This window comes from Silene latifolia, chromosome 1 (genome assembly GCF_048544455.1).
Source record: "Silene latifolia isolate original U9 population chromosome 1, ASM4854445v1, whole genome shotgun sequence".
In the NCBI taxonomy this organism is placed as follows: domain Eukaryota; kingdom Viridiplantae; phylum Streptophyta; class Magnoliopsida; order Caryophyllales; family Caryophyllaceae; genus Silene; species Silene latifolia.
In genome coordinates, this window is record NC_133526.1 from 7332301 (window position 1) to 7354136 (window position 21836).

The window sequence follows — 21836 nt, forward strand, 5'->3', positions numbered from 1 at the left end:
GTACTGATATGGTAATCCGCTAAGATTCTTAGCGGGTTTGCCTTTTATATAAAAAGAAAAAAACTAAGTGAAACCGCTAGGTTTCTTATCGGTTTCATATAAAAATTGGAAAAAAAATAAAAAGTGATGACGTGGACACTATGGACCCAAATAGTTTCAAATGAACGCTAATTACAAAATTATTTTGCTAATTAACGCTAATTAACCAAAAAATTCAAAAAGAGGAGGCTACTTAACTCTCTTATTAACCGACAAAATACGCAACTTTTTATGAGTTAGTTTTAGGATGAAACATTCTTAAATTTATGAAAGTACTCACTCTTTTATTATGAGTTGAGATTATTTGTCCCACTTTTATGTCCCATCTCCTGTCCCATTATCTTTATGTTGCGACACATCATTATTCATATGATAAGAATTAAGATTGATAGCAAATTCTCTTAAACTAATGATGTGTCACAAAGTGAGTGTAGTGAGACACAAGATGAGATATAAAATGAGACAAAAAAATCCGCTCACTTTTATTATGGATGTGACTATGTGAGCATGTGTGTGACCCATGACCATTTGTGGAATTTAACATACTATCCATCCATATATCATAGCTCGTATTAAATACGAAGTACTTGTGTTTTTTGTGACGAAAAATGTGAGCCAAAACTTACTATAGACATTGGGCGTCGTTTATGAAAATAAAATTTACCCCGGACAGTGAGATTTAGGGCTTGGCACTGGTCCAGATCGGACCGAAACTGGAATCTAAAAAAGTCATGGATCTGAAACCGGACCAAAATAAAAAATTTCGGACTAGGACCGGCCTGGAAAAATTCCGATCCAAGACCGGACTGGTTGGACTGAAATTATTATTATATACCCTCCTTTTCAAATTCCGATCCAAAAAACCGGATTAGTTGGACGAGAATGGACCGGTTGGACGGGATTAAATAGGCCTACACTTGTTTTTTTATATCATAATTTTTAAAAAAATAAAAAATACAATAATTCCAGTCTTTTCGGTCCGGATTGGAAACCGAAATCTGTAACAATGTTGGATCGGGTACCGGACCGGGATTTTTGATTCCGGTCCGGACCGGACCATTTTTCCGATCCAAATCGGATTATGCTCACCCCTAATCAGATATATGCAACCTTAGTACTTTACCTTTGTATTAACAACCCAAAGAGCGAGGCTTTTCCCGATTGACCCTAGATAAAACTGTATCAAGAACTTCACTGAAAAACCGTTACTGACTTTATATTCCTCCTGGACCTGAGTCCTGGATTTTGATAGGGCGCCACCGGGTGATGTCTAAATTGGGTGTCACCCTCTCACATTCATTCTTAATTAAAGGGGTCCCCACTCACCCCATGTGAGAGGGTGGCGCCCAAATTGGGTATCATTCGATGGCGCCTTTCATTTTCCTTCCTATAAATACATACTAGCTAACTTCAACTTCAATACTTCTCTACATTTTATTCAAAAAATGGGTGATAATAACAATGACAAAAGTTTGCATATAGCAATGTATCCATGGCTTGCAATGGGACACCTAAAATCATTCCTTGAATTAGCAAATAAACTTGCTCAAAACCATATTCACACATCCTTAATTCTTCCACATAAAACTGCCCTTAAGTTGGCTTCAGATAATCACCACCCTTCCCTTATTACCTTCATTCCCATAACTATCCCCCAAGTGGAGGGTATCCCTCCCGGTGTCGAGACCACCGCCGATGTACCCTTACCAGTCGAGCCCTTCCTCATGGCGGCCATGGACATGACCCAAGAGACTATTGATTCCCTTCTAACCCGTCTCAAACCCGACATAGTTCTTTGTGATTTCGCCCACTGGCTTCCGGAAATGGCTCGAAAGCATGGGGCTAAGTCCTTGTATTATCTTACTACTTACCTAATGGGAACTCTTTATATCAGTGCCCAGGTAATTTACTTTATCAATACAAATTATGCTATAAAACCGTCGCATGTTACGACCAGTTAAAAAGTGATCATTTTATAAACGATCACTTTTTAAAGTGGTCACGGTTTATAAAGTGGTCACTTTTTACTGGTCACACCATACCGCGTTCGCAAATAATAACTACTGCCATATACTCCGTATCAAACTACTAATTAACGAGCGTCACTTGTTTTGTGTGAATATTAAATACGAAAAAAGATCCTAACTTTCTAATTTTTCTCAGTTAAGGACCTTAACGTTTAATTTACACTAACGCCTTCAACTTTCAACGTTAAAATAGACTTTGACTCTTTGACAACCCATATTCATTATCATTCTTAAAAATAAAATTAATTGAAATCATACTTAATAATCTTTGTAACTTGTAACATAGAATAATAATTAAGTGCGCGTTTGGTTCATATAGAAGTTGTATTCCTGTATTAATTTGCAATTTATAGGATTTTAATTCCTACATACAATTCTCATAAAATGAGAAAAACATGTTTGCTTACCTTGGAAAAGTTTGTTTTTCCAAGGAATTAAACTCCCGCGATGTTTGGTTAAACAACTTTAATTCACATGATTTTAATTAGTAAATACAAATAGGATAGTGATAAGGCACCACTGGTTGACGCCCAATTTGGGCGCCACCCTCTCACATAATGAAAGGGTGCCATCGGGTGACACCCAAAACTCTCACATGGGGTGAGTGGGACCCCTTCTATTAAGAAGGGTTGTGAGAGGGTGGCACCCAATTTGGGCGTCACCCGATGACGCCCTATCACTATCCTACAAATATAATCTAAATAACATTTTTTTTCTAAGGGCAAATGGGTAAATTGGGTGGGGGAAGAATATTGGAGTTTCCAATTACCTAGGAGGGGCCGTAAACATTAAGGTCCTTAAATGGAAAAAATTGAAAAGTTGAGATCCTTATCTTACCCTTAACTCAAATTTCACGCCCCTATTTTACTTGTTATGCCTCTTAAAATTACTATTTTACCCTTTTTCTACTAAGCATATGCTTCCACTCGGCAAAAAAAAAATTAAGCATATGCTGGCCTACGAAGTAACGTCTTGAGACCAACTGGAATTTTAAATCTTGTTGTAGGCAAGGAACCTCCCTATCAATCACCAATACACGGAGGCGGAACTTATGGAACCGCCCCCATGTTTTCCGTCCCAGTTGATTCGACTCAAAACCCACGAGGCCCGTTACTTGGCTTCTGCTTGTTCAATGCCCTGTGGTGGAGGTATGACGCTCCTTGAACGCCTTATTGTGTCTTTCCGTGAATGTGATGCCATTGCTGTTAAGTCATGCAAGGAAATGGAAGGAGCATATTGTGATTTAGCAGAGGAAATGTTTGGAAAGCCCGTGTTTTTAACCGGACCCGTTTGCCCGGATCCCTCGGTTTCTACATTAGATGATCATCTTAATGCCTGGTTGAATGGTTTTGGTCGAGGCAGCGTCATATATTGTGCTCTTGGTAGCGAATGTGTTTTGACTGAAGAACAGTTTCGCGAGTTTGTTCTTGGACTCGAGCTCATAGGTAAGTACAAGTTCCCCTAAACTTTTTCATTTTCTAAGGTCCACTCCTCGTTTTTCACAAAAAAAAAAAATTGATCGATAATACACTGTTACGAGTTCATAAAACGCTATTTTTTTTTCAAACAATTATCTCGTTAAGACCTTGAATTTGAAAAAAAAAATTCACAGCCTTTTGAACTCGTAGCCGATAGTTATAGTTGGTCAAATCTTTTTTAACGAATAAACTTTGACCGACCATAATTCCCGACTACGAGTTGAGACGTCGGTGAATTCTTTTTCAAACTGAAGACCTCTTAAAAACGGTCAATTTGAAAAACAAATTATCGTATTTTGAACTTGTAGCCAAGAGTTATTAACGATCAAAGTTTTTTTTGCAAGAAAAAAAAGGGAAAATGAAAAAGTTGAGGGATACACAAGATAATAACTTTTTTTTTTTTTATGTTTTGTCTTTAGTTTTGTGTAAGATCGTTGTATGTGTCATTATTCACTAAGTCATTTGATTTCATACTCGTAATTTCTTATCTAAGATCTTGTACAAATTTTCTCCAGGTATGCCATTCTTGGCCGCCTTCAAACCACCCACGGGTTATAATACAACAGAGTCGGCCTTACCAGAAGGGTTCACGGAAAAAATTAGAGGTAGAGGAATGATTTACGATGGATGGGTACAACAAAAGCTGATACTGGAACATCCATCAGTAGGTTGTTTTGTGACACATTGCGGAGCTGGCTCATTAACAGAAGCGATAATGAGCTTATCCCAAATTGTGATGATCCCTCAAGCAGTGGACCAATTTTGCAATGCGAGGCTGATGAGTTTGGAGTTAAAGATCGGAGTTGAAGTCGAGACACGGACAGAAGACGGCTTTTATGACCGCCATGCCATAAAAAATGCAATCTCTAAGGCGATGGATTCTGAAAGTGATTTGGGGAAGGAAGTGAGGATTAATCATTCTAATTTGAGACGTATTATGTCTTGTAAACGTTTTGAAGAGTCTTATTTAAGTATATTTATTAAGAATTTGAGGCAGTTGCTAGAATGAACACTAATATTTGTGTATCCACAAATTTGAGTGTCAACGCTTGGTATTGAGTTTCAGTTCACCCGCTAACATGCGTAATTTAATCGTGCATCATGTGTAGTGCCCTTTTACACTCGAGAGGATATACCAAAACGGAAATGGATATATGATCCGATGCTACAAAATTAAGTTCCTACCTAGGATCGGGATCGATCACCACTTTTTGAATCGTAGAATCGTAAGATCCTATAATCCGGATCGAGAGTTTAACAACAATGCATTCAATTATTATTCAAAATGTACGAACAAATAAACTTCTTTTCTAAAACGACATATAAAACAAAACGCGCTGGAATATTAAGAATGAATTCAAACATTTAATTAGAGATTCAAGACGACATTGACGATATCTTGTCGAGGCTTGCACATTGCAACAAGAGGTGTAGCCATAGGCATGGCTAGCCCAAAACCTTCAATCAATTCCACATTCACTCCACCATTAGTTTCCCAATCAAAACATTGGAGTAATGAAGCCAAAATTATTGTCATGGCTCTGTTTGCAAGCGAAGATCCGGGGCATGATCTTCTCCCAACCCCAAACGGTATAAAACATGTTCGATGCTCGTTCACCTTGCCACCTTCGAATCTCTTAGGCTTAAAGTCTAATGGGTCGTCCCATAAATTCGGATCCCTATGAATTGTCCATGCGTTGATCAAAACCATTGTACCCTTTGGCACTTGATACCCTGCTATGGTGCAATCTTTTGATGACGCGTGTGGGACTAGAAGCGGGCCAGCTGGGAAGAGTCGCAATGTCTCGTTGATGATGTTTTGAATAAAGGCGAGCTTCTCAAGATCGGATTCATCCACTAATCGATCTCTTCCTATGCGACTGTCGATTTCCAATTGTGCCTCGTTAAGTATATTTTGATTGTTGAGCAACGATGCGAGTGCCCACTCTAATGTAGAGCTGATCATGGGCCGGGCCTATGCGGGTTTGGGCCGGGCCGGGATGAAAAAATGGCCCACATGTGCGGGTTGGGCCAGACCGGGCCAAATGAGAGGGCCTATTTAGCGAGCCCAAGCCCAACCCTTATGGGCTAAATCGGGCTTTTGGGCCTAAATGGGCTTTTCAGGCCCTAAAATTTACGACTTACCGAACGAGATAAGTAGTACATTACCTTCAACTAGTACTTTAAAAGTGCACTTAGTATAAAAAATCGTACAAAGTATGATGAAGTACATATGAATTAATCTTCAAAAATGGAATAAAAGACAATCATCGACACATTATAATGCTTAATCATATCAAGTAGATATGATTTATGATACGTAAACATCGCTTTTAAATCTCAATAAATATATACATGAGTTTATAAAGAATTATATATAAAATTTACGCTACTTACACAGATTTTATAACAAAAATATTCCTTAATAATAAATATGGGCTGGGCCGGGCCAAAATTTGGGCCAAACGCTTAGCCCAAACTCGGCCCAAAAGTACATTGGACTTTTTTGGGCCGACCCATGGGATTTTTTGGGCCAAAATAAAAGGCCCAAGCCCTTCAAAAAAGCGGGCCGGGTCAGGTCGGGCCAATGGGCTTGGGCCATTTGATCACCTCTACTCTAATGTAACAACTGCAGTGTTAATTCCTCCCATCAACATTATCTACATTCATCAACATAGTTGACAAATCTTTATAATGTTCATGCATTTGCAGATATCGAGTAGCTTAGTTGGTAAAATATTCAGATATTGGTACTCATGACGAGGGTTCAAACACCGTCAGCATCAAAATGAACATTTAGGACCTCATTTGATCTTGAGTAAATTAGATTTTACTCCCTTTTAAATTTTTTTGCTAAAATTACTTCCTTAAGTTACATTTTTTGCTAAAATTGCTCCAAACACCAATTTAAGTAACTTATTTCGTCAGTTTTTGAACTTATTCATTTTGTGCCTTAGCCAATTTATACTTTGAAAGGTATAACTATGTAGACAAATGTAGGGAGAGTTCAAAAATAGAGGAAATAAGTCACTTAAATTGTGAGTTTTGAAGCAATTTTAGGAAAAAAAAAATGCAACTTAAGAGAGTAATTTTAGCAAAAATGCAACTTGAGTGAGTAATTTTAGTAAGAAATGCAACTTAAGGGAGTAATTTTAAAAAACAATTTTAAAAGGGAGTAATTTTAAAAAAGTTGATTTTAAAAGGGGGTAAATTCTAATTTACTCTTTGATCTTTATGCATACTCCCTCCTATTCACTACTATATTCTTCCCATTTTCTTTTTGCACAAGAAATAAGAAAGTGAATTTGGATCACACAAAACACACTACCCCACATGCAATTTAATTTGGACCACACAAATCAACCCAAAAAAGAAAATAGGGAAGAAAACCCGAATAATCCGAAAAAAGAAATAGGGAAGCATATAGTGAATACTCAATCGGAGGGAGTATTATTTAACAATAATACTCTCTCCTATTCTAAATAGCCTTCATCCTTTTTTTTTATCTATTCACAATACCTTCCTACTTTCCTTATTTAATAAATTTTTATACCTATTTTAATCACCTTACTCCACAACAATACTTATTTTAAGGACAGTTATAGTGCGCCATCGGGTAGTGCCCAAATTGGGTGTCACCCTCTCACGTGCATTCTTAATTGAAGGGGTCCCCATTCACCCCATGTGAAAGGGTGGCGCCCAAATTGAGTGTCACCCGGTAGCGCCGTTTTATTTTTCTTATTTTAATCACCTTACTCCACAACAATATTTATTTTAATCATCTCATCCACAATAATACCATACAATACGGATACCTACCCTTTCTCTAATTACCCCACCCCACTAGAATACTTTAGCTTATTTAATTCGAATTTCCTTAATTCTCGTGCCACCCTTGAATAGGGAATGTTATCTAGAATAGGAGGGACTATGTTCTACCATATGATTGTCTTATAATATCATACGAACTGAAAAAAAAAAAAAAAAAAAAGTATCTATACCAGTATAATGCCCTTGATAATCTGATCAGAGTACTGCTCTGGATTTTCCTCTTGCAAATCAAATAACTTGTAAATCAATGGCATTTTATCTCCAAACTTACAAAAGCTTTCGTCCTTTCGAAACTTGTTGCATTCTTCTAATACACCATCAAAAAACTCCTCCATTTTTGTCATCACATTTTTCATTCTCCCTTCTATATTCCCATAATTAAACCATCTTAAAAAGGGGAAAAAATCAATTGGATTTGAGGCTCCACCCAACTCGAGAAGCTCGTTCACAACCTCATATAAACCTTTATCGATTCCCTCCACAAAATCATATCGTTTTCCGGTTAACATTCTCATAATAATGTTGAAAAAACATTGGAACAATTTAGGTCTTATTTGGACCGGAGTAAAAAGATAGTCATGGATATTTGCGTTGTTGTTCGATATTAATAAACCTTTGATAAGCGACGTTATCTCCTCCTCCCTTATGTGAGTGAGGAGGTTAAGGCGCGTGGTTGAGAAAAACTCTGAAGCCGTTATTCTCCGAAGGTTACGCCAATGGGACCCGTAAGGTGCAGAACCAAGGGTAGTTTGGTTATAGTGGAAGTGTATTGAAGAACGGTTGTTGGGCCTATTGGCTAAAACGATGTCGTTTTTGGTGAAGCATTCTTCCACTAGAGATGAACAAGATATAACAACTGCCCGGACGTGGCCGAGTTTTAAGGAATAGATTGGACCATATTTAGAGGATAATTCATGAAGTGAACGATGAAAAGGTTGGTTAGTGTTGAGTAGATGGAGGTGACCGATTATCGGAAGCGACGGTGGTGATGGTGGTTGGTGTTTGTGGCTTGGTTTGGATAAGATGAAGAACCATATGAGACCTAAGAATGTTAGTACTATAGCATAGAACCATGTTTGTTCCATTTTTGTTAATTTGCTATGCATTTATGGGCAAGTCTATAAATAATATAAAAAACCAATCTTAAGCATATGACGTGAACTTCTTTATCACTAAAATCCAACGTGGCATCTTCTAAACAAATCTCACTACAAGAAAACAAGACAAAGGCGACAGAGAAGCTACAGTCGCCAATTACCTTATTTGTTGTAGTGTCTATCTATAACCTATCTAAGTATAAATCCATCTTAACTAACACCTTTTTTTGGAGTGATAGGGTAATACACCCTCCGTTATATTTTACAACGGTTATAAGCAAGACTAATTATTCTCGTTTAAGACAGATATTATTCGTTTTAAATTTAAAATGGGTCAAGATATAACTAGCATAGCTAAAGACAAGTCTTTTGTTAACATCTAAGCAGTGGCGTTTCTAGGATGCTTGTAATGGGGTTCGCATTTACACACTAAATATATGGGAATCGAACCCCAATACCTTCAATAAAAAGATAAAAAGTCACAAACAAACCATTATGCCAACAATATCTAACTAAATCTAACTAATTCTTTAGTATTTTTAGTTGTATATAATACAGAGTAGTTTTTTAGGAACCAGTGGAGGTTTAATAGAACCCACGAACTTCCACTAAAAACACCCTTGCATCTAGGTGTCTTATTTATGAAAGTAAAAATTATTAAACCCGTCTTAAATTTAAAATCAATAATATTCATTTAAATGAGAATTTGTGTTGTTTTGGAAGAGAATCTACAGCTCAATTAAAGCCATGTTTGGACAAATAATAATAAGACCAAAAGTGTGAGAAAATGATTATTGTTAATAATTGTCAACAAAAATGAAAAAAATGAAAAAAATGCTTAACATGAACTATGGTCCATCACTCCATTTTCCACCCTATTTTATACGTTTGTCAACAGTCAACACCATTATTGTTAATAATTGTCATTCCATGATTTGCGTGTGAAATTCAGAGTCAGGGCCCATGCTACATAAATTTTGAGGATTGCAAGATCTTCCCTTTTCTACTGACCTGTGTTCAAAAATAGTAGGCCGAATACCAAAAATATTTTAGTCTAATGATTAACACGGAGGTATTGTGGACATTTGGTCTTAGGTTTGAATTCCCTCTCCCAACCTCCCCTCAAGTGTAATGCGACTAATTACACGATTCGTTGGAAAAAAAAAAAAAAAAGAAAAAAAAAAAAAAAAAAAATTGGGCCGAACGTGCGTAATTCGAAACAAGACGATTACCACAATTCACTCATGGGCCTATAATCCACTCATTCACCCATTATATATATTGTCTTGTCTATGATCCACTCATGGGCGGCCTACACTTAATTTGTCATTTGGCCCACGATAATCAGACATGAGATTCCGACTTTAGGTCTGGTTCTTTTGGACATAATTTCAGCTCATTTAAGTTTAACACATTTTTTTCACAAATTAATTTCAACTCTATTCAGTTCAGTTCAGCTCCATTCAGTTCACTTTATCTAATCTCTTCACTAATTAACTCTCAGTTCAACTCGGCTTAGTTCAGTCCAGCAGAGCTAAGTAGAACTCATCTATTCACAAATTAAACCCTTATTTCAGTTTGTTATATTTCAGTTCTATTCAGTTCAGTTCAGCTCCATTTGGTGCAGTTAGCTCAGCTTCATCAAGTTTAGCTCTTTTTAGAGAAACTCTTTTCAACCGAAAAGAATAGGGCCTTAAGAAGGTTGAGAATAATCTGACAATTCTATTCTTCATGAGATTATGATAAAAAATAATTCATGTTATTAGGGCTAAGCAAAAATCATATATGTTAGATAACTAGATTTATGCATACTTTTATTCAAACTTAAAATTTTATATTTAGTTTTAGCATCTTTATAATAGAGTTATTTGTTTTAAATGTAAATTTTCAATGAACTTACCTGTTAGGGCAGGTCATGAGTTGGCCAGGTCTTAACTCTTGACCCTAGTCCATAAATATGTAATTGTCGAAGACTCGAAGGAGGTGAAATCCTGCAACAACTGTCATATGTTGATGCAAGTATGCAACATTGTCAATTTCAATTGCTTTTGGCATCAGCGATTCTGCCGACACGGCTTGACATGTTCATTTTCACACTTGCGGCATTTAACATTTCTTCTAAAGTTGAGCAAATTACACCTGCCAAAGGAAACTGCTTCAGCGTAGCTCATAGCAAAAACGAAAGTGATTTCACAGAGAGAGACAATATGAGAGAAAAGGGAAGTTACATGGAGCAAACCCAATCCCCAGAATCTAGAGACTCTGGTGGCCGAGTAGCCGAGCACTGGAAACATACTGTTTTTCTTGAAAAATTTGAATTTCCACACCTATAACAAAATTATATTTAGTGAGGAAGGGAGTAACCACAGATCAGCAGTGACAGGTAAAAAAAAAAGGCAACAATTCTGGAACCAGGCCTTAAAAGCATTCCTCCGAAGGCAGGGCATTGCCACAGCATACCTCCAAGTTGTTCCAGGGCTTTGCCATTTTGGAGTGGTTCGGAAGACACCACGACACGAAGCCCGACCCAGCACAGCTTGGTTACATCAAATTCCCTGAGGTAGGTGGTAGGCCCTTCAACTTAAAACATATATGCCTTCCAGAGTACGCTTAAATTTCCCATTGGATTTCAACGAACATTTGAGCTAGAATCCTTGAATAATTTTAAACAAAGAAAGGCAAAATCATCCACGGAATGCCAGACTGAGTGAAATAGCTTTCTCTCGCCTATTCAAGATTAGAGAAACTCACTGAGGGCAATTCCAGTCGCCTTTTTGGAGTTCAGTGTGGACTCTTTTTTTTCTTCTTAGGATCATCCTCCTTACAATTTAGGCATTGGGTATTTCTGGCATAATTTAAGTATTGACATCTGCAAGCCAAGCAAAAGGACTATCAAGTTGAATCAAACAGGAGAATTAACAAAGTCCAAATTAGAACTATTTTTTTTATAAAAAAAAAACAAGATCTAGCAGAAGGGCTGCCCCTAGCCTGTTCAAGGATAGAAAAACTCACGTACAACAATGCCAGTCAACAGACTTGGGTTGAACATGTCGCCAAGGAGCATGCTCATTGCATTTTACACAGCTGATATTTCGGCCAAAGTTTACATAATTACACCTGCAATGGAATACAAAAATAAACATTAAATTAGGCAATTATTCAAGAGCAAATGGAAATACAGATGGACCAGATGTTCAACTAATCATAATTAAAAATTTAGAAAGATTTAACTAATTCTAAAAATCATTTGAACTTGAAAATAGAATCATAACACACTTGTCAGGCGCAAGAATACCAAGTCAATGATCAATCATATATATCTTCCGCGCGACCGGCATTCATTTCTAATGCGCAAAAAGAGGTAAAAGAAAAGAAACAATAGAGCTCCCCGTGACTTTATTGTTGTCAACTCAAATCAGTTTGGCGGCTTTGGCCAGCTACAGCACAAACATTTATGCATCTAACTCCATCCCTTTCACAGATGCTACCTGCACCATAAATTCTCAAACCTCACTTGAAGAACAATATTTACAACATTCAATGAATATTCTATTAAAATCCAAAAGTGCACACATATTAAATACCCCTAACTATCCATAAGGGAATCTTTTATTTGGCATAACCTTGAAGAGAAAAGCATATCGCTGCTTCTGATGTCAAAATTTAGGTACTCAAAAGTATTGATATGTTTTTCCTTCAAATAATTCATCTACATAAGAGTACACAAAATTCGACATGACGTTATAACTAAAACCAAAGTCCTTTAGAAAAAAAGCAGAACAGTATTATTATCAGCGGAAAAGATTAGATCAACATTATTCTCTCCAAGTTATTCACATGTACTACATGCACCTCCTAAAAGCATGCATACAAATCTAAGGAAATATGTGAATGACTACATGCACCTTCTAAAAGCATGCATACAAATCTAAGGAAATATGTGAATGACTAGTACAGTTACGTAGGCCGCACATTCCCCAAAAATAGAAACAGCTCCACTGCCTATGATCACAGTATATTAAATTGCCGAGTGAACAAAAGTACATCAACCATCAGTAGCCAATTTTTTATGAACCATTGATACCCAAGTATCTTTGCAACTAAGCCATAGTAAAAAAAATGAATAACATCAAAGTGAAGTGCACAGCTCTGTTCGGTGGGCAGGCATACCCTACTGATGTATCTGATAACATTGATAACATTGTACCTGGGAATGCTCTTGACTCCTACGAAAGAGGGTTTATCCATGAGGAGGGCCTGATCCCTGAGATAGTGCTTGAGAATGCTGAATTTGCTCAGGTTGCTAAGAAGAAAGCAACAAAAGAAATGTTTTGGAAACCCGATTGAGAATATATTAGATTAGATACGCTCAAGGGTCAGCTATACTGAAGCCAAATACAGGAACATGCACCAGACATTTGGATTAACAATCTCCTCCTTCACCTTCTCAGTGAGTATCAGAAATTGGAACGTTAGGCTGTTAGGGGCACCGATGAAAGCATGAAGCACCTTGCAGCGGATATCCTCTGGATTCTGGAATGCAAATATTGATTTTATTGGTGCTTTGGAGACAAGGGTGAACGAATGAACATTCAAAAGGACTTTATGTTTTCTTTGACAAGATATAGTATTAGTATTAATTAAGGGACACCAAGTGGGTGGTTCACTCCATAGCCCTTATCATAGAGGTGACGGCGTGACGCCCATCATAAAAAGACCACCATGTAAGTGACACTCATATACAAAATGAGAGATAAATAGTTATGCTCTCAAGTTAACATAGGTTATCTTATCAGCTTATCTACAAAAATAAGAAGAGACAAGTTTCTACTTAAGCATTAGGCTCCAAAGACATGGCCCATAATGTTAATAAGCTCAGTTTGGTCACACTCATAATTATCTCTGTCATGTGAGTGATAGGATTTCTCTCTTCCCAGAATTTGGGGAGCCCTTAGGCCTTAAGGCACAAGGGTAATCATGTTACATAAGTGCTAGGGCTTAGCTATTCTAGAGCCTTAAAAGGTACATGTCACTATTATAGCTATTTTAGGGCTTAACTATTCTAGAGCCTTAAAAGGTACAGGTCACTGTTATCTACTTTCATTCACAAAGCTAATCCATTTGCTGCTTGGCCCATAGCACGCTACAACTACGAAATCAGTTGGACAGAGAGGGCGTATAATACTCCGTATTACATGATTCACAGCACGCTACAACTACGGCTCTAGAAAATAGATTTGAGGACAAAACTCGATACCCACTTACCACCTCTGTGATTACAAATGTAAAGGTTATTTTATGTAAGTATCATTAAGTCATTAACACATCAAATTTATTTTTTTGACATCTTATTCAACACATACAAGGCAGGCATAAACTCTGCTCACTGTAAATTGGTCCCCAACAATAAGCAGTTGAAGCATTGCAAAAATGTTTAATTTACCAAGTACGAAGTATTTGTTTAGTTCACACCTTTAGAAACTGAAATACCGAAGAACTTAAAATATCATGAATAAGAGTTTAATGGGAGATGCCCCAAAGCTGTTTGACATAAAAATATTATGTATATTTAGTACGGGTTATCAGACATTAAACCAACATATCACAGTCAAGAATTTCATTAGGATCAACACAATTGAAGATTCTCAAGATTGGATTAAAGATAAAACTAAGAACAAAGGTAACAGACCTGTCTCATGCTAGTTGCTGCTCTTTCTAACAATTTCTTTAGCATCACCAAATTTATCTCAAACCCTATTCCCTCAACTTTTTTTTACTACCAAGTACCAACAGGAGTCCCTTAGTTAAGAATTTTATATGCTTTTGCATGTCAAAAAAAATATGCCTTAAAGTCTCTTAACACCATCCGCGCTGACATCACAAACCATACAGGAAAGTTCAATTGTAAATGACTAATTTATGAAGATTTAGTTAACTTACTTAGGACAAACCCAATCCTGTTTACGTGTTCCGATGGCTTGAGACACCACAGTAGCAGCCAAATTTACAATTTTTTCCTTCTTATAAGGGATCTCCTCTGAGACTGGACTTTTAGACGCTTTAGTCAGGTCCATCAACATTCTCAGCAATCTTCTGGCAGATGATACAGCCTGCTCATTGTTAGTAAGTCTAACGGCCCCGGATACAACCGTTGGGTGTATAGCATAGAACAATAAGTGACGCATGACATCCACAGTTTGGACAAGACGAGAGTCATTCGGTTTTAAGTATGCACGCTTACACGATCCTCTTAGACTGCATACATCACATACCTGCATTAAAGTCAAACAAGTAAACCAAGGAATAATATATTAATGCATTAATTCACTCAAAGCTAAAGACAATTATAAGTATGCTAGATCATATTTGCTAAGCCGCAACTGGCAATAAGACGTCTTGTATACAGGTATAGTTGTATAAAGACCACGTCCTGTCACTCAGAACTAATAGACAAGTTGCAAAACACCTTCTGCTAACACACTAGTCTTAGTAGTCAACACTTTGCTGATTTTGCAATTATGGTACTAGGTAGTTCATTTTCAAATTCAAATCGATTAGGAGCTTACTGCTACTTAACAGATAAAGCTTGAATCACAACAGAAATCATAGAAGACACTAAGTGGAATATTTATGATATATTTAGAAATAAATTTAGGAGACAAAAAAACTCGATATCATAACAGATACGGAGTACGATATTTCTTATTAAGGGACTTACCTTTTTTTCCACCAAACCTACATACTCTCTAAGTCGTTTTGCTGAGTTACAAACTCTCCGATCAAGTTTAGGACATCAAATCTCCACGACGTTTTCAATATCATCTTTCGACAATGACCTACAAAGAAGAAGCACAAGGAAAAGTGAGCCTATAAAACAAACAAAATAGTAGGTCGGGTACAACAATAATAATCACAATGCCTTAGCTCTACAAATAATTGGGGGGTGGCAAACATGAGCAAACAAGAATATGTTACATTGCGGAGGTAAAACAAAAATAAAGGCTGAAAGAGGAAACAAGAGCAAGAAAAGAAATATGAGGGTGTAACAAAAGTAATATGGGGAAACAATAGATGAGATAAACCGAGAATAAACAAGGAATGACTAAAGAATAAAAGCGAAATGGGAAAGGAGAAAAGAGGGGAAAGAAACACGCAAACACACACAATAAAATGAAACCTCACCACCCACACGTATTGTTGTCGCACTCTACTGATCTACCCTAACAAACGGCATACCTTTTTTGATAGTTCTAGGGCATAACTTTCTCACACAATAAGATCTCATTAATTCACAAACCATAAGCCATATTCAAGCATACAACCTATCACATCCACGCCCTATTTTAACATTTTTATTCTTCCGGTTCTCTCTCCTCAGTCCTCGTGACCACCCACACCATTGACACCACCAACTACTTTCATTCAGACCACCCCCCCACCACATATCATCAGCCAAGCCCCATCCTAATTTGGCCCGTCAATAACAAGCCTCCTTCATTCCCATAAACCACCAAACCATTAGACCCAAAAAAAAAAAAACATCAAACCAACCTGGCAGCACCACTTCCCTCCCTTATACTAAGTACACCCATCTCAATCTCAATCTTGGTCACCCCACAACTTAATTTGGGCATCTCCCCAGCCCCTCACAGTCCCTTCATTACGCCATTTCTCACTATTAGAAATTGAGTATGTACGAAACAGGAATTGACAATAATAACACCGCACCGAATCGACTCCGCTTTCCTAATAGAATAATTCGACCCTTAACAGTGTCTGGGTATAATCGAACTTTGTACTGAGATAAGACGGTGCCCTCTGATTTTTGGCACAAAAATCAGAGACATAATATAGAAATATTTTGTGTAGAATGTTATACGTTCTTTGATGCAAATAGAAGATTATGATTTTCTGTGTGTTCTTTTCTTCTCATCCTTCATCTATATATATAGGAAGGATTTGGTAATCAGGGAAATCGGGGATGTATTTCTGAAGGGTTGCAACTCTTCAGAAATTCAGATGCAACTCTTCAGAAATTCAGATACCCCCGTCATAGTTATTCGAACGTAAAATATTCCGCAATCCCGTAAATAATTATTCAAGCGTACACTCCGTACTTCCCGAACTCGTATTATTTTATTTAGAAATTACCCATCAATGAACCGACCTTAATTACGCCAAATGAACGGGTAATTACTCTTAAATCACCAACACTCACCCTCCTAACCGTTTATTTATCGATGAAGCATTAAATCACCATTACAAACAAGCAACATGTCCATCATCACCTTCAATGTCATTAACATGTCTACATTCCGAAATTAACCACCACCAATAAATGTCCTATCCTCAATTTGCGCTTATCATACATCCATACCCCCAAGATTCGCCACGGTTCAGCTCTGTTCTTTTGGACTTAACGTCAATTCACTCCAACCCAATTTTACCCTCACCTCAGTTCAGTTCAAAAAGTTCACCTCCTAAACAACGGGTCGGAAAACAACTAAAATCCATTCACACAAAACAACAAATAATCGAAACAAACACACAAAATCAAAAGATGAGAGTATTAGATAAGGAACAAACTTGAAAATGTCGAAATGGTCACGAGCAAAGCTGATACAAGGATTTTTCAAGAGCTTTAGATCATGGTAAACCAATTCGCTATCGCCATTGCCACCGTCATCACCGAGAGAAGAATTAGGGAAGTAATCGTGAGATTTCAATCGGTCGACGAAGGATACCCATTCCGGCCATGGATGCTGCGGCGACGACGACGATGGAACTGGCGGCGATACGGTGGCGGTAGCGGTGCAGGTGCGGGAGAAAATTAGGGTTTTAGGGATTGAGGGTTTAAGGGTGAAATGGAAGAGAGTGTCTGTTGTTCTGGTTCGGAGAAACATTGTTACTAATTTGGGTTGGAGCTTTCGACCCTACGAGAGTTTTGGTTAGATTAGAACATAACTACAGTATTTTTTTTTGTATTACTTAATTATGTTAAATTATTTATATATTTTTTTTTTGAAGACCCCAAATCGGGATTTAAGATTGCATATATGAAAATTCAGGACTACACGGCATTCTACCTTCCCACATCTTCCTGCCTATAACAGAATTCGAAAGATGAGCTAAATCGTGAGCGACCTTAGTATCCTTACGACTTACATAGCGCCAAATAATAAAATCGAAATTAACGCATACATGTCGAATCTTATCAATAACCAAATATAGAAAGCTTCGTCCCTGTAGGCCTTCTCGCAGAATGTCGATGACGGACTTGCAATCACTCTCCACAACAACCCGTCTTACTCCTCTCCTCGCTGCTTCCTTCACACCTTCAAGAATAGCTTCCGCCTCTACTTCATCTGCTTCCGCTATACCACGTCTCCTCTCCATCACAGTCCACTGCACGACATCCTCATGGTCCCAGCACACGACGCCCCAACCTACGCCCCAACCCTCCTTGACTCCCGCATCACACATGACATGCACCCAACCCTCGTCCAAACTTCCATCGAGCCTCTCCCTTCCTGTCCTCCTACTCATCCCCTCACCCTCCTTATCGTGCCCTCCCCTGCCATCACCCACCGTCCCTTTATTCCTTCCAGCCACCCCTGCCTCCATCTCCATTAACAGCTCCTCCACCCTCCTCCTCGTCTTCCCTACATTCGTCAGCTTCCCATCAAAAACCAATCCATTTCTAGCCTCCCAAATGGCCCAACAACCCGTCATAAACTTCCCTCGCTCCTCGACCCCCATCTCCCTCCACAAGTCCTCCACCCACTCCCTCACCCTCTCATGCCCAACTTCCTTCTTTGGCTCCACCCCCAACCCATCCCAAATCCCTCCCACCCAACCACAACCCTTAACGAGATGGAGACAAGTCTCCACATCGGCCAAACATACGGGGCAAATAGCATCGAAAGCTTGGATGCGCCTTACAATATTACCTTTTGTGGGAATCGCTTCATTGCATAGCTGCCAAAAGAAGACCTTGACCCGAGGTAACACGTTCACACTCCATATCCCCTTCCACACCCATTTACTCCGAGCAAAGTCGGATGGCCCTTGATCAGCACCCTCTTCATTCATAAGAGCATGATACGCAGAGCGGACTGAATACATTCCATCTTTTTCAAACTTCCAACACCAAATGTCCTCCATGTTTCCGCCACATAACCGCATGTTAAGGATCTCCTCTTGTTCGAAAGGCAAAAAAAGAGACCGTACTTTATGCATAATCCACGAGTTTCCATCAGCAGCTATAAGATCAGCAACCATTAGGTCCTCACCCCCCGGCACTCTAGGAGATAGCACATAACCCGAATTTGAGTGTCGAATCCAAGGATCACCCCAAATTTTTGTACCCATCCCGTTTCCTATACGACGCAAAGCACCCTTCATCAAAACCTCCTTGGCTTCCCATATTCCTTTCCATGTGTAGCTGGGGTTATATCCTAAGCTCGCCTTCATAAAAGACCTTCCTCTATAATATTTCGCCCTAAGCAAACGAGCAAGAAGCGAGCCCGTTTTCGTCAAAAGCCTCCATGCTTGCTTTCCGAGCATTGCCAAATTAAATTTGTGGAAATCTCGAAAACCCAAGCCTCCTAACTGTTTCGACCTACATAGCTTTTGCCAAGCAATCCAAGGAATTTTACGCTTTCCATTTTCCGACCCCCACCAAAACCTTGAGACCAACTATCGCAATTCTTCACAAAAATCACTAGGGAGTTTGAAGACACTCATTGCATAGGTAGAGATTGATTGGACAACGGCCTTTATCAAGACTTCTCTACCGGCCTTCGAAAGTAACATCCCTCGCCACCCTTGTAATTTCTTGCTCAGTTTGTCTCGTAACAAGCTCGTGAGAGCCTGTTTCGAATGGCCCAAAACAGTGGGTAAGCCCAAATACTTGCCCGGATTATCAACCACACGCACCCCCAACTCGTGAACCACCTGACCCTTTCTCAATGTCCCCGTACTTCGGCTGAATGACGCCGTAGTTTTATCAAAATTTACCTGTTGTCCCGACGCCATCTCGTACGCTGTCAAAATCCCCTTTACTGCCCGCACTTCATCCAAATTAGCTTTGAAAAAGAAGAGACTATCATCAGCGAATAAGAGATGAGAAATCATAGGAGCTTCATGCGAAATTTTAATGCCATGTATCGCCCTATTTTCGACAGCCCTCCGCATTAAACTCGAAAGCACCTCAGCACATAAGATAAAAAGATATGGAGACAAAGGATCCCCTTGGCGTAGTCCCCTATGTGGTCGAAAATCTCTCGTGGGTTTGCCATTAATAAGAACAGCGAAGGAGACCGTCTGAACACACATCATCACTCTATTTATCCACCGAGCATCAAACCCCATCCGCTGCAAGACTCGTTCCAAAAAACCCCATTCCACCCTATCATAAGCTTTTGCCATGTTAAGTTTAAGAGCAATGTGTCCCTCCCCCCGGCGTGTATTCTTCATATGATGGAAAATTTCAAAAGCAATAAGAATATTATCCGTAATTAATCTCCCCGGGGTAAATGCACTCTGGTTCTCCGACACCACCTCTCCAAGAAAGATTTTCAATCTATTCGCAAGGACTTTTGACACGAGCTTATACACAACGTTACAGAGGCTAATTGGCCGAAACTCAGACATCTTATCCGAACTCTTTACCTTAGGTATAAGTACAATAAAAGTTTTATTCATACCTGATAAAAACGCCCCACCCCTTAAAATTCCTAGCACCGTCTTGATGACAGCCGGACCAACAATGTGCCAATAAGTCTGATAAAATAATCCGTTCATGCCATCTGGACCCGGTGCTTTATCCGGATGCATTTGTTCCAAAGCTCGAATTATTTCCTCCTCGGTATAAGCAGCCCGCAGCACACTGTTCATTTCCTCTGTAACCCTCCCAGCCACCCCATCAAGAACCGCCTCAAAATCACTTGGCTCCCCCGACTGAAACAATTTTTCGAAATAATCACACGCCACTGCTTCAATCTGCTCAGCACCCATACGGCATACACCCCCATCATATATCAATTTCAGAATTGTATTCTTTTGCTTGCGTTGAGACGCTTTCTGGTGAAAGTATTTTGTATTCTTATCCCCTTCCTGTAACCAAATAGCCCTCGACCACTGCCTCCAAAACATTTCTTCTTGTTTTAGCAAGTTCGAGATTTCCTTTACAAGTTCATTTCGTTCCTTTAGTAGTGTCGGTGTCCTCGCACCCTCATTAAGAATACCGAGTCTCCGTCTTTTCCTCTGAATGTCACGCATTACTTTACCAATACTAACACCCTTCCACGCCATTAACTCCTCCCCACACCGTTTCAATTTATCCATAATTTCGCCCTCTCCCCCTCCCCATGTCAAACGAATAGTATCCTCACACTCCTCTTCACCAATCCACAGTTGCTCAAATCGAAAAAGTTTCTTCCCCTGTCTGCCATCACTTCGTCTCTTCAGCCATAACTTGATAGGAGAATGGTCGGACCATTCCCTAACCAAGTGTTCAGCCCGCGCATAAGGAAACAATTCAAACCACCCCTCATTTCCCATGGCCCTATCAAGCCTACACTGCCTATTCGCCTCATTAGCTTGCCCATTATCAAAAGTAAATTCATAGCCTTCAAACACCACATCCCTTAGCCCACAGTCATTTACCGCTTCCCGGAAGTTGTTCATTTGCCATTGAGCTCGAGTTCCACCCTTCATTTCCGTCGCATATAAAATCTCATTGAAATCCCCTACACAAACCCACGGTCCATCATACTCGTCTTTCAAAATTCTCAATAATTGCCACGATAAATGTCTATCACTCACAACCGGCCACCCATAAAAACCCGTAACCCTCCACATCTTACCGTTCCATGACACATCCATATCGATATGATGCATCAATGCTGATTTCAGCTGACATCCTACCTCTTTCTTCCACATAAATGCAAGACCCCCCGATCTCCCCGCATTATCCACCTCAAAACCTTCATAATCATTCAAGCACGCCCTAACTCTCCCAAATTCCATACTGCTAAGTCTCGTCTCGCAAAGAAAGACTATAGCAGGAGCTTCCCTCTTTAGGAGGTTTCGTAATCCGCCTACTGCATCAAGGTTGCCCAAGCCCCGGCAGTTAAGGCTCAAAAGACTCATGATGCCCGGCGGGGCTGAGTCTTCTCAGCCTCCGCCTCAGGTGAACTGACACCCATGATAGATTTAAGCTTCTTCCCACTCGCCATACCCCCCTGCTCCCAATGTTGTCAGGATCGGGATTCTACTTTGAATCGATGGGGAAGGTAGGATCGAATCGGTAGAATTGGATCGTAGAATCGCAAGATTCTACAAACTCACTAAATATAATT

At 39.1% G+C, this 21836-nt stretch overlaps 4 protein-coding genes across 5 annotated transcripts in view; 1 reads left to right on the top strand and 3 right to left on the bottom strand.

Annotated features, from left to right (window-relative positions):
- Positions 1 to 8486, bottom strand: part of LOC141595690 (cytochrome P450 81Q32-like) — a 35841-nt gene extending 27355 nt beyond the window's left edge. The window contains exon 1 of the mRNA XM_074415661.1: positions 7546 to 8486. Within this exon, the coding sequence (XP_074271762.1) occupies positions 7546 to 8481 (936 nt within the window). The 5' untranslated portion in view covers positions 8482 to 8486. The remainder of the gene's footprint in view (positions 1 to 7545) is intronic.
- Positions 1 to 17390, bottom strand: part of LOC141595725 (uncharacterized) — a 43175-nt gene extending 25785 nt beyond the window's left edge. Inside the window, exons 1-7 of one of the 2 annotated variants that reach the window (XM_074415692.1) lie at positions 17059 to 17390; positions 15191 to 15308; positions 14413 to 14744; positions 11485 to 11589; positions 11224 to 11341; positions 10701 to 10799; positions 10373 to 10611 (exon numbers count right to left, since the gene is read on the bottom strand). In XM_074415692.1, the coding sequence (XP_074271793.1) occupies positions 11254 to 11341; positions 11485 to 11589; positions 14413 to 14657 (438 nt within the window). In that variant the 5' untranslated portion in view covers positions 14658 to 14744; positions 15191 to 15308; positions 17059 to 17390 and the 3' untranslated portion in view covers positions 10373 to 10611; positions 10701 to 10799; positions 11224 to 11253. Of the gene's footprint in view, positions 1 to 10371; positions 10612 to 10700; positions 10800 to 11223; positions 11342 to 11484; positions 11590 to 14412; positions 14745 to 15190; positions 15309 to 17058 lie in introns of those variants that run through there. The other variant, XM_074415696.1, reaches the window with a different exon arrangement.
- LOC141595666 (cyanidin 3-O-galactoside 2''-O-xylosyltransferase FGGT1-like) lies at positions 1477 to 4628 on the top strand. Its single transcript, XM_074415635.1, has 3 exons — positions 1477 to 1940; positions 3073 to 3511; positions 4060 to 4628. The coding sequence occupies exons 1-3, from the start codon at positions 1485 to 1487 to the stop codon at positions 4551 to 4553; spliced, it is 1389 nt and encodes a 462-aa protein (XP_074271736.1). The 5' UTR covers positions 1477 to 1484; the 3' UTR covers positions 4554 to 4628.
- On the bottom strand, positions 4890 to 5525 carry LOC141595718 ((+)-piperitol/(+)-sesamin synthase CYP81Q1-like). Its single transcript, XM_074415686.1, has one exon. The coding sequence runs from the start codon at positions 5508 to 5510 to the stop codon at positions 4914 to 4916; it is 597 nt and encodes a 198-aa protein (XP_074271787.1). The 5' UTR covers positions 5511 to 5525; the 3' UTR covers positions 4890 to 4913.
- Positions 17391 to 21836: the final 4446 nt, after the last annotated feature.